The 16,222-nt window shown below is 44.6% G+C and overlaps 1 protein-coding gene across 50 annotated transcripts in view; it reads right to left on the bottom strand.

Annotated features, from left to right (window-relative positions):
* Positions 1-16,222, bottom strand: part of CACNA1C (calcium voltage-gated channel subunit alpha1 C) — a 752,159-nt gene that overhangs the window by 88,516 nt on the left and 647,421 nt on the right. For 18 of the 50 annotated variants that reach the window (XM_058744180.1, XM_058744188.1, XM_058744192.1 and 15 more), the window contains 3 exons: positions 9,270-9,402; positions 4,914-5,043; positions 3,465-3,524 (listed from right to left, as the gene is read on the bottom strand). In XM_058744180.1, the coding sequence (XP_058600163.1) occupies positions 3,465-3,524; positions 4,914-5,043; positions 9,270-9,402 (323 nt within the window). Of the gene's footprint in view, positions 1-3,464; positions 3,525-3,665; positions 3,726-4,913; positions 5,044-9,269; positions 9,403-16,222 lie in introns of all 50 variants that reach the window. The other 32 variants (XM_058744174.1, XM_058744178.1, XM_058744176.1 and 29 more) reach the window with 2 other exon arrangements.

The following is a 16,222-nucleotide window of genomic DNA, read 5'->3' as shown; positions in this document are numbered from 1 at the left end:
ACCCTCTAGGGTTATTGGCATCAAATGAGTTATTACAGGTAAAACACTTACTATCATCAGAGAAAACTGAACTTGAGGCCAGATAGATTGGATTTGAATTCTGGATTCTTCCTATATAAGGATGTTCAGTTTCCCCATCTACAAAGTGGGCATACTATTCCCTTTCTTTATGAGGCACACATAGAAAGGCAACATGGAGGTCCTTTGAAGACTAAAATGGGAGCACATGGGATGGTGATTATTGTTACAGGACTTGGCTATTATTATCTCTCTCTGAGCTCAGTACAAAGTCACTGTAGATGCTCAACAAATAGCCTTTCCAATTCTGTTGATTTGAATTAAGAGCCAGCAGATTTCCAGGTTAAGGGTTGTGAAAGGCCATGGGCCGTGATGCATCAGCCAAAGGGAACAATTTGGAGCCGGTGGCTGAGAGACTGAGAGCAGCTCCCTGGTCATCTGGGGTCCAGTTTATCTCTTTGGAATCAGAGCATGCCCAGGGCAGCATGTCCGCAGAGCAATTCAAAAGCAAACACAGGGGGAACTGACAAAAATAGCTCTTGCAACCTAATTCTTTCCATTTATCTCCTACTGCAGGGGGTCACAGGGGACTCAGGCACCTGTGTCCTGCAACAGTTTCTAGAAGTGGGTATATTATATAAAAGGTTGCAGGGGAATATAGGCTTGCCATCTGGAGGAGCTTACTGTCTTGTCTCTCAGTGAAAATCTAGGAGGGGCTTGCTGTCCTGTCTCTGAGTGAAGATCTAGGACTGCAGGGACTGGATTTGGGTGGCTCCTATAATTCACTTAAACACAGAGCCTCTGTGCCTGCAGAAGGCCAAGCACCTTCCCTAGCCATTCACTTTTAGTTTCAGAGAAGGCACTGAGTCCGACCCTGCCTCACTCTTGTTTCAAATATTGTGAGGACACTACTGAGCATCACAGAGCCCTCCACGGTCAGGGAAGAGCACTCCTTGAATAGGTGCACTAGTAGGGCTCACAGTGCCAACGTCTGTCCTTTGACTTTGGGGTCCTATTTGTCAGGGACCTAGAATGAGACCAGCACTCCAAAAAGTGTGTGTGTGTAAGGGGTGGGAGGGACATGCCTGGGCAGGACCAGCAGAATGGCCTTAGGAGAAAGGGCAACTGGGTGCTGAAAAATGAGAATTTATTTGAAAATTATTCCAGCCGTTTAAGACAACAGAAGAGGCCAGGTTCAGGTACTCAGTGCAAAGTGTCCTTTCCATACCCCGTTTTGCTAATGGCCACACAGTTAGTTCTAAGCCATTGCATAGGAAAAGCCTATTGCTGTGGTATTTTCAGCCTCAGGAAAAAAAAAGGTGGCCATGAGATTGCTGACTCTTTGAACTTGAAGGGCAGGAAAGACGCTCTGTCCAGTCACAGGCGACTACTGCCTCCCCAGGCAGCTCTTCTAGTTACTAGATGTACTTACTGCTGGGCCCAGTTCACCTCGTCCCTCCTCTATGTGACAGTATTTTGCAGTATTCAGGCCAACAGTCATGGTCCTACAAGCCTTTTCTTCTTAAGGCCAAATATCCCCAGGTCTTTAAACTGTTCTTGACACTAAATGCCCCTTGGACAATGAGACCGTTGTCTGTGCCATGGTAGAAAGCTGAGCCTTCAGGCAAGGCAGAGGGGCCCAGTGGAAGGAGGTGCAGGGAAGTGGGGTGGGGACTTGGCTTTATATTTAGAAGCACACTGAGTATCAAAGGGAGTAGAAGAGGGAGAGGGTGAAGGGAGGGAAGGCTCTTGCCATGATAATGTTTGCAAAGAGATCTTTCACTTCTGTTTGCATGGCAACCTTGAAGGATAAACAGCACCACTGAAATCCATAAGGGAAGCTCTGTGGAGGAGTCCTGAGAAATGGGCCTCAGAGCTTTTCTTATACCAGGAAAGAATTTTGGGTGTTCGTGTGCCTCCCTGAGTCTGAAGTCCAGAACTCAGCTCACCATGGAAAGGGGGTTTTACAGACTACATCTCAATGCAGGTAGACAGCTTTTGGTTCCCTTTTCCCACCCCCAGGGATTGGGGCCTGGTCAGATCCACTGTCCTAGAGTAGAAGAGGAAACCTGAGGAACTCCCTTGGTCACTGGAGCCAGGGACAGAAGCTGGAGGTCTGGACAGCTCAGCCTTTTGGGGACACAGACACAGTGAACACTCAAAACGGCCCCACTCAACTTGTATCTGGATGTGACAAAACTGTCATGTACATTAAAAGTCTGGGTCATGACTTAGAAGTTGCATCAGGAAAAGAAAGGTCTGCAGGCTAGCTGTGGCACATGGTCAGATGTGGACAGTGGCTGGCATCAGCCCCAGGGAGGGGGAGAGGGAGCCTGGACTCCTTGGGAGGAGGAGTCCCAGATGAGTCTCCCAGGAAGAAGACACCAAGCTGAAGGATATATTTTAGAGCCTACAACCCTCCTGTTCAGGTAAATGAGAAGAAAGCAAATGCTGAAATGTACTTTTCCTGGGTCTCAGAACTCACATCCTGAGTCTCAGATGGAGTGGTTTGGCAATACATTGTTTTAGAGGCTCAGATGTATACTGGAAAAACTTAGAAATAATAATAAAATAAATATAAATAATATATTAATTATAAATTAATAGAAGTAATAAAATAAAACTTAGAAAGCAATCTCTCTCATCCCAATGCTTTCAGAGGTGGGTTCTACCGATGGGGTAAGTCTGTAGAAGTTCTGCCATCAGGGGTCAGCAGCACCTGGGGCCACCAGTCACAGGCCGGGCCAGCTCCATGTGCTCTCAGGACCGGGGCTTGGGACCTGGTTCTTCTTTTATGCTTAGGGCAAGGGGCATCGTAACAAGGCTTTTCAACAGGAAACTGAGGACTCAAGTAATCTACAGTCGTCTGTTGAAAGCCCCCAATGGAAGACTGGCCCCAAATCTTGCATTAATTAGGGCCATGATTCCTATCACCCAGGCCCATCTGGAGCCTAGCCCTAGTGCCTGCCACTTGTATGGAGGAAGGTGTTGACCAAGGCTGTCCAAGGGCATGGACAAAGTGATTTCCCATGTCCCATGAGCTTTTCCACTCTTGGAGTTTGTGCAGCATCTCCTCTGGGGAGGAGGAGGGAGGGGGAGTTCTAAGTAGGGGTCAGTCATCAATGACCCGGAGGTAGGGTGTGTGGGGGTGGTGGGGCACAACACGCATTGGCACAGTGCCAGACCTGGTGACAGGACATCATCATTGTTGACACTGTGAGCCTTCCAGCCTTCCAGGCTGACAGGAGGCACAGCAGTGGCGGTGGGTTTCTTCTAGCTTCTGAGCCTGAGCAAAGTGAGGGGCACAAAGTGAGGGGCACAAAGTGAGGGGCACTAATTCATCAAATTTCATGCTTGAGAGTAAAAAAGAGTGAAAGAAACAAGAGAGAAAAGAGACAGCAGATATAGAGAAATAGGCAGAGAGTGCATTGCTCAGATTGCATTACCTTAAGGATAATTTCTAATGTAAAGATACTAGTGAAGACATAGTCTGCATTGCCTAGGATCTGAAAAATAAGCACAATTGGATTAGTGGCTCTGAGAGTGAACTCGACACCAACAGAAACATGTGTGTTAGCGCCAGACAGCAGCAGAGAGCTAGTGGAGGCTCACGGAGGACAGGATGGGGAGAGGCATTAGGGCTTTACCTTCAGAGCAATTTCAATGGTGAAAATGGTAGTGAAAACAATGTCAAAATAAAACAGAATCTGCAAAACAAAAAGAAACAGGGTGGGAATGGGGTGGGAAGGAAGAGAAGCAGGATGGAAGGAGAGGTCAGCGGACATTCACCAGAAAAGGAGTCACTCTTCAGAACCACACTACATGTCATGTGAGCTTTTCCATGTGGAGACAGACAGTTAGGAGATGAGTAGCATATACACAACATTGGATCCTGAAGTGGGGCTGGCCTCAGGCAGCTTAGTGGCTCCACACGAAGTCCCCAGACATGTGAGGGGAGCTTCCAGGGTCCTGGGTCTGGGCAGCATTTGGTTGGATGCTTTTCTCATTAATCCAATTTACTTACAAACCCAAATCAGACCACTGGGATGCTTGTCAAAAGGACAGAGAGTGGGGTTTTCTTTTTATTGCAGGAAAATGCAAAATACTTAACTCACTTTGGTGTGACTCAGCTGGCTTCTCATGTTGGTGGAAATACTGGTGTTGTGTTCTTTGGGGCATAGGAAGGAAAATCCTTAATGTGAGGACTGCCGAGGCTGGGGGCAGGCTATGTGGTTCACGCTCTGTTATATCTCAGGTGATGGATCAGAGTTAGGGCCAACACCTTTTTAAGAAAACTCTGGACCAAGCAGGCTGCAGGACCACCAAGTGGTTTGGCATGAGTATGACTTTAGGTTGGTGGACTCTTCTCTTCACGTCCATCTGGTTGGGATTTGACAAAGTCTTCAGGCTTCGAGATATAGCAGTTCTTACTCTAGCCTTTAGTATTGTTTACCAGAGCCTTGGGTGGGTCTCTAAATTTAATTTTCTACTCTACAGAAGGTCACTGAAGCTCTCTTTTGTATAAGGTCAGCCTCATCTTTGGCACCTATTTGCCAATGCTCCCCCTATCTGCTTGGTGATTAGGACCAGTTAGAGTTTATTGGGAGCAAGGCAGGAAGTCAGAAGCTACTTTTTACTAAGTACATAGGGAACCAGGGAAACATCCATAGGGCAATGAAGGTCCTGAATTTTGCCAATCAGGCCAGCCTTGGGTACAGGTTCTCTTATTCATTTATGATGGTTTCTACCAAAGCCCTAATCTCTTAAAGAAATTTTTATTGTGCATCTGATTATAATATTTGGAATTGGGGTCTTGATTGAGGTTGGCAACAGAGCTCTGGGCCCAGTCCCATCCTTGGGAAGAAGAGGTGCAGGGGACAAAAGGGAATGCATACATGGTTCCTGAAGGAGGTGTGCTGGACAGGGTCCTCAGCTGCCAGGGAAATGCTGCTGAGCAGAATGAAGAAGAGGATCAGGTTGGTGAAGATCGTGTCATTGACAATGCGGTGGCACTGGAGGCGAAATCTGTGTGGGGAGGAGGAAAGAAGGACCGAAGTATGTCAGAAAGGTCAGGGAAGCAGCTCCTGGGTCTCTGGAGCTCAACTCCTTCTTTCAGCTTATCAAAGGTGCTTGTTAGTTTGAGAGTGGGCTCTTCAACCTGAGGTCTTACTGCTGAGGGTAGTGACAATCACATCCCACCCCCCCTACACCCTCAGTGTGAGGCACATCTGTATAGAACTTTGCAGCTATAAAGCACTGTCACAGGCAGTAAGCTTTTGACATTTTGGAGGGTTACATCTGAGACCTTCAGGAATCCCAATATTTTCATATACTGCTGTGACATTAACAACTGACTTTTTTGGGGGGACTTCTTTTTCCCCATCATTAAATCATTTTATAAGATCTCCTTCATATTTTTATATACAGGGAACAACAGATCCCACCTAGAGTCGATGCTGAAAGGCTGGCTAAGCCTACTCTCTGGCTAGGCAATATGCTCCTGTGTAATAGCTCCAAGGCATGCAATTCAATTCCACACTTCAGCACAATTATAAAGAACTACATGGATGGACCTCTGGGCACTCATTGGTAGTACCACAAAGGCTAAATCCTTGAATGTCAAGTGTGTCTTATATACTATCTCATCCTGGCAGCTCAGGAAGGGGATATGGGTGTTATTATCTTCATTTTATAGGTAAAAACACTGAAACCCTGGAAGGAGAGGCTGGCCCAGAAAGACAATTTGTAGAGTGTTGTGTGTGGGGGGGTGCGGTGTTCAGGGCTTGAATCCAGGCTTTCAGACTTCTTCTCACAACATTGTAGTGCTCTGAGAGACCCCACTGCTGCAGAAGCAGCAAATCTTGGAAGGGAAAACTCTATGAGACAATTCTGGCTTCATTAGAGTTAGAAGGTCTGCATTGATTATCCTTTTCAAACAAATAAACAAATCCACTGAGCCAGGGTCTGTGTGATAGGTATCCAGGAAGGGCAGAGTTGCCTGAGAATAGATGCTAGTAGTAGCACTGCTATGGGGAAACTGCATTTCAAGCCAGTCTTAAGGTAGGGCACAGAAGCTTGGGACTTTTAGGCTAAGCCAACACTCATAAGAAGCCTCTGGAAGAAAGCTTCCCAATATTAATTTAGGTCCACAAGAATCTGATGAAGTACTGAGGTCACAATCAAAAATCATTATGCACATAAGAGGATGAACTTCTAAGATGAGAAATCAGAAGAAACAACAAATAAATGATTTAGAACGCCCTCCCAAAGACTGTGTATACTGAACATATCAGATAGAGAATGTACAACTATATTTGAAATATTTAACAGAATAAAGGACTTGATCACAAAGTTGAGGAATTAATAGGAGAAGTATTAGATATAGACAGATGGCTCTAGAAAATCAAGCTGCAAATGGAACTGTTTGAAATGAAAAAAAAATAAGTCGATATAAAAACTGGTTTAAACAGTAATGTAGACAAAGTTAAAGAGAGAATTAAGAAATTGGAAGATATAACTGAGAAAACTACCCTGAATACTAAAAGAGATGTAATGAGGTGAAAGATTTATAAGACACATTAAGACGTAGGAGGACAGAATGAGAAGGTTTAACATATGTCTACTTGGAATGCTAGAAGGAAAGAATAGAAAGAGATTAAGAGATTTTCAAGAATTAGCAATTCTCATTCTAATTTTTAATGTTTTTTTTTTTGACAATTAGAGAAAAATATAAATCAATAACATTCCAAGCAGGATTAATGGCCAGAAATCCATATCTAGACACATGGTAGTATATCTATACAATACCAAAGGCAACATAAGATATTCAAAACAGCTAGAGGTAAGGGGAAGATTATCTACAAAGGAATGATAGTAGGAAAAATACAGTATAATAATACCTTTGATATATTAAAAGACAAATCCTGTCAACCTAACATTGTGTACACAGCAAAACTATCTTTCAAGAACAAGAAATGAAAATAAGAACAAGAGATAAACAGGTCAAATGACTTTATATAAAGAAACACTAGGGGCTTTGGGTCAATACTACCCAAAGCTATCTACACATTCAATACAATCCCAATCAAAATTGCACCAGCATTCTTCTCAAAGCTAGAACAAGCAATCCTAAAATTTGTATGGAACCACAAAAGACCTCGAATAGCCAAAGTAATATTGAAGAAGACCAAAGTGGGAGGCATCACAATCCCAGACATTAGCCTCTACTACAAAGCTGTAATCATCAAGACAGCATGGTATTGGCACAAAAACAGACACATAGATCAATGGAATAGAATAGAGAACCCAGAACTGGACCTACAAATACATGCCCAACTAATCTTTGACAAAGCAGGAAAGAGTATCCAATGGAATAAAGACAGTCTCTTTAGCAAATGGTGCTGGAAGAACTGGACAGCAACATGTAGAAGAATGAAACTGGACCACTTTCTTACACCATACACAAAAACAAACTCAAAATGGGTGAAAGACCTAAATGTGAGACAGGAAACCATCAAAACCTTAGAAGAGAAAACAGGCAACAACCTCTTTGACCTCAGCCGCAGCAACTTCTTACTCAACCCATCTCCAAAGGCAAGAGAAATAAAAGCAAAAGTTAACTATTGGGACCCCCTCAAGATAAAAAGCTTCTGCATTGCAAAGGAAACAGTCAATAAAACTAAAAGGCAACCAATGGAATGGGAAAAGATATCTGTAAATGACATATTGGACAAAGGGCTAGTATCCAAAACCTATAAAAACTCACCAAACTCCACACCTGAAAAACAAGTAATCCAGTGAAGAAATGGGCAGAAAACATGAATAGACACTTCTCTAAAGAAGACATCCAGATAGCCAACAGGCACATGAAAAGATGCTCAACGTCGCTCCTCATCAGGGAAATACAAACCAAAACCACACTCAGATACCACCTCATGCCAGTCAGAGTGGCTAAAATGAACAAATCAGGAGACTATAGATGCTGGCAAGGATGTGGAGAAACGGGAACCCTCTTGCACTGTTGGTGGGAATGCAAACTGGTGCAGCCACTCTGGAAAACAGTGTGGAGGTTCCTCAAAAAATTAAAAATAGATCTATCCTATGACCCAGCAATAGCACTGCTAGGAATTTACCCAAGGGATACAGGAGTGCTGATGCATAGGGGCACTTGTACCCCAATGTTTATAGCAGCACTTTCAATAATTGCCAAATTATGGAAAGAGCCTAAATGTCCATCAACTGATGAATGGATAAAGAAATTGTGGTTTATATACACAATGGAATACTGTGTGGCAATGAGAAAGAATGAAATATGGCCTTTTGTAGCAACATGGATGGAACTGGAGAGTGTTATGCTAAGTGAAATAAGTCATACAGAGAAAGACAGATACCATATGTTTTCACTCTTATGTGGATCCTAGAAACTTAACAGAAGACCATGGAGGAGGGGAAGGAAAAAAAAAGTTAGAGAGGGAGGGAGCCAAATCATAAGAGACTCTTAAAAAACTGAGAACAAACTGAGGGTTGATGAGGGGTGGGAGGGAGGGGATGGTGGGTGATGGGTATTGAGGAGGGCACCTGTTGGGATGAGCACTGGGTGTTGTATGGAAACCAATTTGACAATAAATTTCATAGTAAAAAAAATAAATAAAAACATAAACAAAAACAACATCAAAAAGAAACACTAGGGGCTTCTAAAGAATGTGCTTTAGGAAGAAAATGATTACAGAAGGGTGGACTGAGATACATTAAAAAATGGTGAATGAGTAAAATGGGAAGTTGTATGTAAATCCAAGTATACATTGGTCTATATAATAATAATGAAAATGATAATAATGTCTAACTTGTGAAGTTAAAAATAAAGGACAGGACTAAAATACTAATTAATAACATGTAAGGTAGGAGGGCTGAGAGAAGTTAAAACAGTATAAGCTCTTTCTATTTTGCAGGAGGAGGTGTAGGATACTGCTTAACTTCAGATTTTAAGTTAAATAGACTTAGTAAATTACCAAGGGTAATCACCAAAAGTGTAGAAATAGAGTTTACATGTGTCAAAAAATGGAGGGAAAAACAGACCCAAGTCTTCTGATTTGGAATATAGGATACTTTTCCCTAAATCAGTGCCTGTTTGCACAAGTTGTGGGGGATTGGGAGAGTCCCAGGCTCCACTCAGAGGCTGGAGGATGTTAGCATCTGTTGTGCTTGTAGCATGGAGAGAGTAGAGTCCCACCTTCCCCACCATTCTTGCATACCTGTTGTTGGGGCTGAAGATGAAAAATGCACTGGCTTCTGGCATGGGCACTGCCTTTTCCTTAAGGTGCAGCTCAGAGAGTGGTCGTGGGCGGGGGCCCACAGGCATCTCAGGCTCCTCTTCATCGTCTTCTCCTGTAAGAAAAAAAGCACCATTCTAAATAACTCCACTACTCCCACTAGGTTTTTACCACTATGCTGCCTACTTCCAGATAGCTTCCTACCAACCAGAATCAAGACATCATTTGCATCTCTGAAAATGAAGGGTATCAACAAAGACATTCAGCTCTCTCCCTGTGAGTGCTGCTAGAATCTTTGTTAGAGAGACTTTTCTGGCAGCACATGACAAAGGGGGTTGTAAGTAGGGTGGCTAGTTCATGTCAAGGACTGTGCTGGTTTTTAAACTGAAATTCCCACATCCCAAGAGACTCCTCAGTCCCATGCAGATTGGGATGGTTGGTCATTCTAGTTGTAAGGCACTAGGAAAGGTGATCGGGGAAGACTGGGGCATTGCCAGGTGTGCCTGTCCATCTAGGCTGCAGGTAGGGTAATGGGTATGGCTTACGTGACTTGCAATCAACTCCATCCTTGGAGTTTAAAATCAACACTCCCATTCCTGAAAAATGCCGAAAACTCATGTGCTGTAGGGATAATAGGACAGTGATGTTGGCCACAAAAGGCACTTCATTCAAAAGACTAGACATTAACACTAGTTTGAGAAGCCCCTTTGTTATCCTGGGCAGGGGCCACATTTACTGTGGACCAAAAGCAAAATCCTTTGCTTACACGGCCACTGCCCATGGAAGGAAACTACTACATATCTTGTTCTGGTCAAATGCATTTAAAAATGTTTAGAGAGGGAATGGGAGTAACAACATGGGTTCTCTGGCCATGTCTAGATCCAAATCTTGGCTCTGTTTCTTTCTGGCATTTAGTCTTTCTGGTCTCAGTTTCCCCATCTGCAAATGGGATAATAGTACATACATACCTCAGAGTGGCGCCTGGCACATAGCAAGTGCTATATAAATGTTAGCTGTTGTTACTATCTCTACCCACAGAGAAGACTCTTAGCCTGTAAGTAGTGCTTAGCATCTTTCTCAGTCTGATCTCTGCCTGCTGTTATTCCCTAACAAATTTTCCACTCACATCAAACTGTTTTCTGAAGGTTTGTAGTAGTGGGTTGAATAACGTCCCCCCAAAATTCATGCCTACCTGGAACCTCAGAACATGACCTTACTTTGGAAACAGTAACTTTGTAGATGTATAGTCATGATGAAGTTATACTGGAGTGGGGTGGGCCCTAAATCCAAGGACTATTATTCTTATAAGGAGACACAGACACACACACACGCATGAAGACAGAGGCAGAAACCAGAGAGATGAGGCTGGAAGCCAAGGAGCACCAAGGATTGCTGGCCACTGGCAGAGATGGGGACAAGGCGAGAATGGGATTCTTTCCAGAGCCTTTAGAGAGAGGATGGTCCTGCTAATACCTGCTTTCAGACTTATAGGCTCCAGAACTGTGAGAGAATAAATATTTGCTGGTTTAAGCCACCAAGTTCATGGTAATTTGTTATGACAGCCCCAGGAAATGAATACACTCGCCATGTGCTTTCTCCTTTCCTCATGCTGTCTCCTTATTTGAAATGCTCTCATCTCCCAGTGTAGAGCCAGAAGGACTCCCAGGTAAGACAGCATCATTCACTTGGCTCTCCCGAATACCTGGGCTCTTGAGAATGACCTTCATGTGATTCTAGCAGCCCTGTCATTCTCCTGCATTCACTCGGCACTTGGGACCAAATACCTTGAATGCCTGACTTTACATGTATCTGTTCCATTTCTTCATGTGCTGAAAACCCTGGAGAGAGACACTCTGCTCAGCACATAGTAGCCCTTGTTTTTTGATGATTACACTTTCACATCAACATCTGCTTTATAAAGAAAGGGACTTTACAAAAGAAGAGGGTCAGGTGGAGACTAAGCTGGTTGGAAAGATAGTTACAGGACGTTTATCTTAGGGACCAGCCATGTCTCTGCATGGTCTCTCTTCTTCTGTTAAAATGAAGCTAGGTTGTGCCAAGGAAAAAAAAATGCCTGGCACAGATAGTGGTTCTTTTTTTATTTTTTAAATATAATTTATTGTCAAACTGGTTTCCATACAACACTCAGTGCTCATCCCAACAAGTGCCCTCCTCAATGCCCATCAACCACAGAAAGTGTTTTTTTTTTTTTTATCAAGCAAGAAGCATTTAGGGGCCCAAGGCTTTTTGGGGGGACCAGAAGAATATAGGAATAAATCAAATTTTTATCCCCCTGGCATAATTAGAGCTGACCAGCAAAGCAATTAATATTTTTAGCAGAAGAGAGGCACGAGGTGAACAGGCCAATGGTTGAAGCTTTCTTTTTTTTTTTTTCTTTTTTAAAAATTTTTTTTTCAACGTTTTTTATTTATTTTTGGGACAGAGAGAGACAGAGCATGAACGGGGGAGGGGCAGAGAGAGAGGGAGACACAGAATCGGAAACAGGCTCCAGGCTCCGAGCCATCAGCCCAGAGCCTGACGCGGGGCTCGAACTCACGGACCGCGAGATCGTGACCTGGCTGAAGTCGGACGCTTAACCGACTGTGCCACCCAGGCGCCCCTGGTTGAAGCTTTCTAACCAAACCTTGGTAAGTAAAAGAAAGGCAGAGTCTCCTTGTAAAGCAAAATAAGTAAAACAGGAGTTGGCCTGAATCACAATATTTATAAATGAAATTTAATTGAGAAGGATCTTAAATTCCTGCTCAGCTGTTTGTATTCTTTTCAGTTTTGCTCTAAATGACCCAACACTTTCTTATTCATGATAATTTGGTAACAGGTAATTTAATGCTTATTTTAATCATGTGTGTTTATAGAAAAACATATTTACTAGCTTTGTGTTTTTCCAAGTTCCTGGTGAAGAATTTTGCATGCTCTTTCATCTGCAATAGCTTGCCTCATGGTTTGTGAAGCTCTACCCTGATTTCCATTCCTGGGGAGAAGCAAGTCAGTTGGTCCATTCAGACACACATGAGCTGAATTCCAGGCATAGTGTTTAGGAGGAAACTACTTCTGAAGGACAAACACAAATCTTCAAAGGGAAAGAAATCTGACAGATGTGATGCTTTGCATGTATTAAGTGTAAGGAGAGAGGTTGGCAGGGGAGGAAAAGTCAAGTAAAGTTCATTTTTGGGGTTGGCAACTGAGTCGCCTAGACTTCCACTCCCAGATGCCAGGGGACCCTGTGGGATCTCCAGTTTTCCCATCCCCATTCTTGGGGTTTGGAGAAGTGTGGCCAGTAAGGTGTTGCCACACTTCAGGGTTGCTGCTGTTTTCCAGATGGCTGCGTCCAGTGCTCAAAAGTAAAACCACTGTGGGGCTGGATGCCCCACTCTTGGTCCTTGGTGATCCATGTCCCCTACCCATTTGACACTCGTTTTCACTTCTGTGATTTTGCTCATGGCTGATTCAAATAAAAATAATTACTTCTAACACCTACTGCCTACAGTGTACCGAACACAAAGCTGTGGTTCTTGCCCTCAAGGAACTTACAGTTTTTAGTGCAGCCCCAGAGTTCATTGGTGTGATTGGCACCTTGAGGTGAGCTTTGTGGGTGGAGTACTGAGACATAAAGCTGAGGATGCCCCTGTTGCTGCACTGGGCATCTTCTCTGCTGGCTCAGTTTAAAACCTCATCTCCCTCCACTGCTCACCCTCTCCCCCTGACTTCTAGGCCACTAGCAAGTCCTGCAAAATGCAGTGCCAGTCCTGCCACTTCTCTGTCTGCAGCACCACCACCCTGGGCTGAGCAGCCACTGCCTCTCACCAGGACCACTGCTAACATCCTCACTGCCTCCAGTCCTCATCCTGACCATCTACTGCCCTGTCTTTATGCGGCACAGTCTTCCAAAGGTAATTCCAACACTAGATCATGTCTTCCTCTGCTTGAGAACCTTGGGTGATTCTCTATTGCATCAGCTCAGATCCAAACCTCTCAGGAGGCCTTTGAAGCCTTGTCCCACCTGCCCCTGCCTAGTCCCTGTCCCACCCACTACCTTTCCCCTTCATTCTCTCTGCTCCATGCACACTGGCCTCTTTGGATTCCTCCACAGACAGGTACATTCTGCCCAAGAGATTCTGAAATTGCTAGCCCTCCACCTAGAAAGCTCTTTCCTCTCATTTCCATACATCTAATTCCTGTGACTTATTCAGGTTTCAGCCCTAATGCCTTCGCTGACTACACAGCCAAAGCAGCCTGTGCCAGTGAGTAACTTGTAACACACCTCTTGGTTTCATTACTTCTTTGCTGCTTACTGCCACCTCATGTTGCCTTTCAGTTGGCCCCCTTTCTTGCTCATTGTCTGTCTCCCCACTGAAATGTAAGCTCCAGGAGAGGAGCAGCCTTCTCTGTCTTGCCCACAGGTGTATCCCTGGTGCCTACCACAGTGCCTGGTACATGTAAGTGAATGACTATCTCCATGGTTTCTTCCAGCTCCCCGTCTATGACAGTAGTATGTTCTGAAACAACTTATTTCCTCTCCAACTCCCCAGACACAAAGCCCAGCCCAGCCCACCTTTCTCTGTGAAGGCTGGCTGTCTCTCCCCCACCACACCTCACTGCCCTGCTTCTGCTAGAACCCCTTGCAGCAGTTTGAGTCTCCCCACAGCACCTGGTGCTGTCCTATGCCTTCTCTGATATCATTCACGTTTCCTTTTCAAGTGTCTCTTAATTTTAAGTCCTTGATGACTCTTAACATCTGTATGTTCACTCAAATAAAGTGAAATAAGAGAAAGACATACAGAGAAAGACAGATACCATATGTTTTCACTCTTATGTGGATCCTGAGAAACTTAACAGAAGTCCATGGGGGAGGGGAAGAAAAAAAAAGAGGTTAGAGAGGGAGAGAGCCAAAGCATAAGAGACTCTTAAAAACTGAGAACAAACTGAGGGTTGATGGGGGGTGGAAGGGAGGGGAGGGTGGGTGATGGGTATTGAGGAGGGCACATTTTGGGATGAGCACTGGGTGTTGTATGGAAACCAATCTGACAATAAATTTCATATTAAAAAAAAAGAGTTGGTTAAGTAAAAGCACAACTTGGCACATTTCCTGGGTGAGTAGAGATTTCTAAAATCTAGTGTATACTAAGCAGGGAGGCTCAAACCAACTGTTGAGTTTTGGGGCTTAAACAGGGAGGGAAGGACTGATGCTCCACTGCTGGCCAGTTAGCACTTTGTGTGAATCAGAAGCAGGCCCCACTCTGCTAGGTGTTCACATAAGGACAGAGGCCCCTGCTAGGGGAATGTAGGCTGGAGCTCAGCCCCCCTCAGCCGCTTCAGCACAAATGCTTGGGTGCAGCCTGGACAAGCATGCACAGCATCCTGGGGATGGGGTATAGGCACAGGTGTACCCCAGAGAGAAGTGGGGCAGGAGGAGGGTGTGAGAATATTCCTTGGCCCTGCCCCTTCTCTCTCTGGGAGTCTGGCTGCAAGTGGGGCAGGTACAGTGTTCACCACTGCTGCCTCCCAAAGGGTATCTTCGTGAAGCAGACACAGCAGAGGCAGATCAGGTTCTTTGCCTTTTACGGTTCAGAGGAGAGAAGAGCCTGTGGGAATGAGAGATTGACAAGAACAAAGACAGCAGGCCAAGTGACCTGGGGAGGAGTCTTTGGGGACTTCTGTTGCACCTGGGATTAGGGTCCAAGAGGTGACCTGCAGAGACAGGGGAAGGAGGAGCTGGGAAGCAGAAGCTGGTTCCTTGGAGTGAGGGGGAACATGTGGAGCCACCAGTTGTAAGAGCACACCACTCTTGGGCAAGAAAATGGAAATTAGGGATGGAGAACAAACAAGGGGGCCACAGGGGCTGATCTTCACAGCCTGAGAGTGGCAGTGGCTGAGGCAGGACAGCCTCCACTGTCTACAAACCAACACAGCTGTATGAGATGCCTGTGAGAAACCTGGGAAGGTCTGGGTCTGGAGCAGGCTAGAGAATGGTGGCCACATGACTAGTGAAAGGACACTCTATAAAACCTAAAGAATCGTGAGGAATTAGCAGAGTGTGGGAATAGCTTTTCAGTTTAAAAGCAAAACCATTCCAAGAATCCTCAAAGCTGGGTCAACAGAGAGACATTTCAATGGTTGCCAATAAGGTGACAATGTTTTCATTAATCTTTTTTCCACTGGCCTTTTTCTCTTTGATGTCATAGAGCATCAAAGAAGAGAAAAGCCATGAGTATATTTAGATGGATGAAACTGGAGATTATTGGCATATGTGTGGCTGCCCCCTGCCCGGTAGAAGGAGCAGGCCTGGGCCTGCCTGCAGCTGGGCACGTTGTGAAAGGACCCTCAAGCCCACTCTCTGCTCCTGTATGCTGTGTGCAGGGGGACCTGGGCCAGCTCTGCCCAGGACTCAGAGGGATTTCTTTTATCACTGTTTTTCTTTTTAAACTTTAAAAATATACACACAAGTAGAGAGACTTGTGTGGCAAACCTCCACACCCAGCTTCACCAGGAGTTGCTGGAGTATTTTAAGGGAGCTTCTAAACATTCTAGACTCCAGACATACACACTTCAATACGTATAAGCTAGAACTACGACAACATCACTACAGTAACAAAATGAACAAAAACTACTTTAAATCCTTAGTTTCCAGTCCATATTCAATTTCCCTCCAATTATCTAAAAAATGTCATTTTAGAGTTAATTTGTTGATTCAGGACTAAGACAGGATTCCCCGTTGCATTTGGTCAACATGTCTAGTCTATCTTTGAAATTCTGTAAGAATTCCCACCCAGAGAGCTTTCAGACTTTGGAAGGCTTAGTGCCCAGCATATGGAAACACCCTTCTTGTTCTTTCTTCTGTCCAATCCCCAGGAAATCGAATCCTCCTTCCCTCGAGGCAGGAGGTGAGTGAGGGTAGAATGACCACGGCAAACCTGCTT

This window comes from Neofelis nebulosa, chromosome 8, assembly GCF_028018385.1.
Source record: "Neofelis nebulosa isolate mNeoNeb1 chromosome 8, mNeoNeb1.pri, whole genome shotgun sequence".
Lineage (NCBI taxonomy): Eukaryota > Metazoa > Chordata > Mammalia > Carnivora > Felidae > Neofelis > Neofelis nebulosa.
This window is presented reverse-complemented; position numbering and strand designations above follow the sequence as displayed.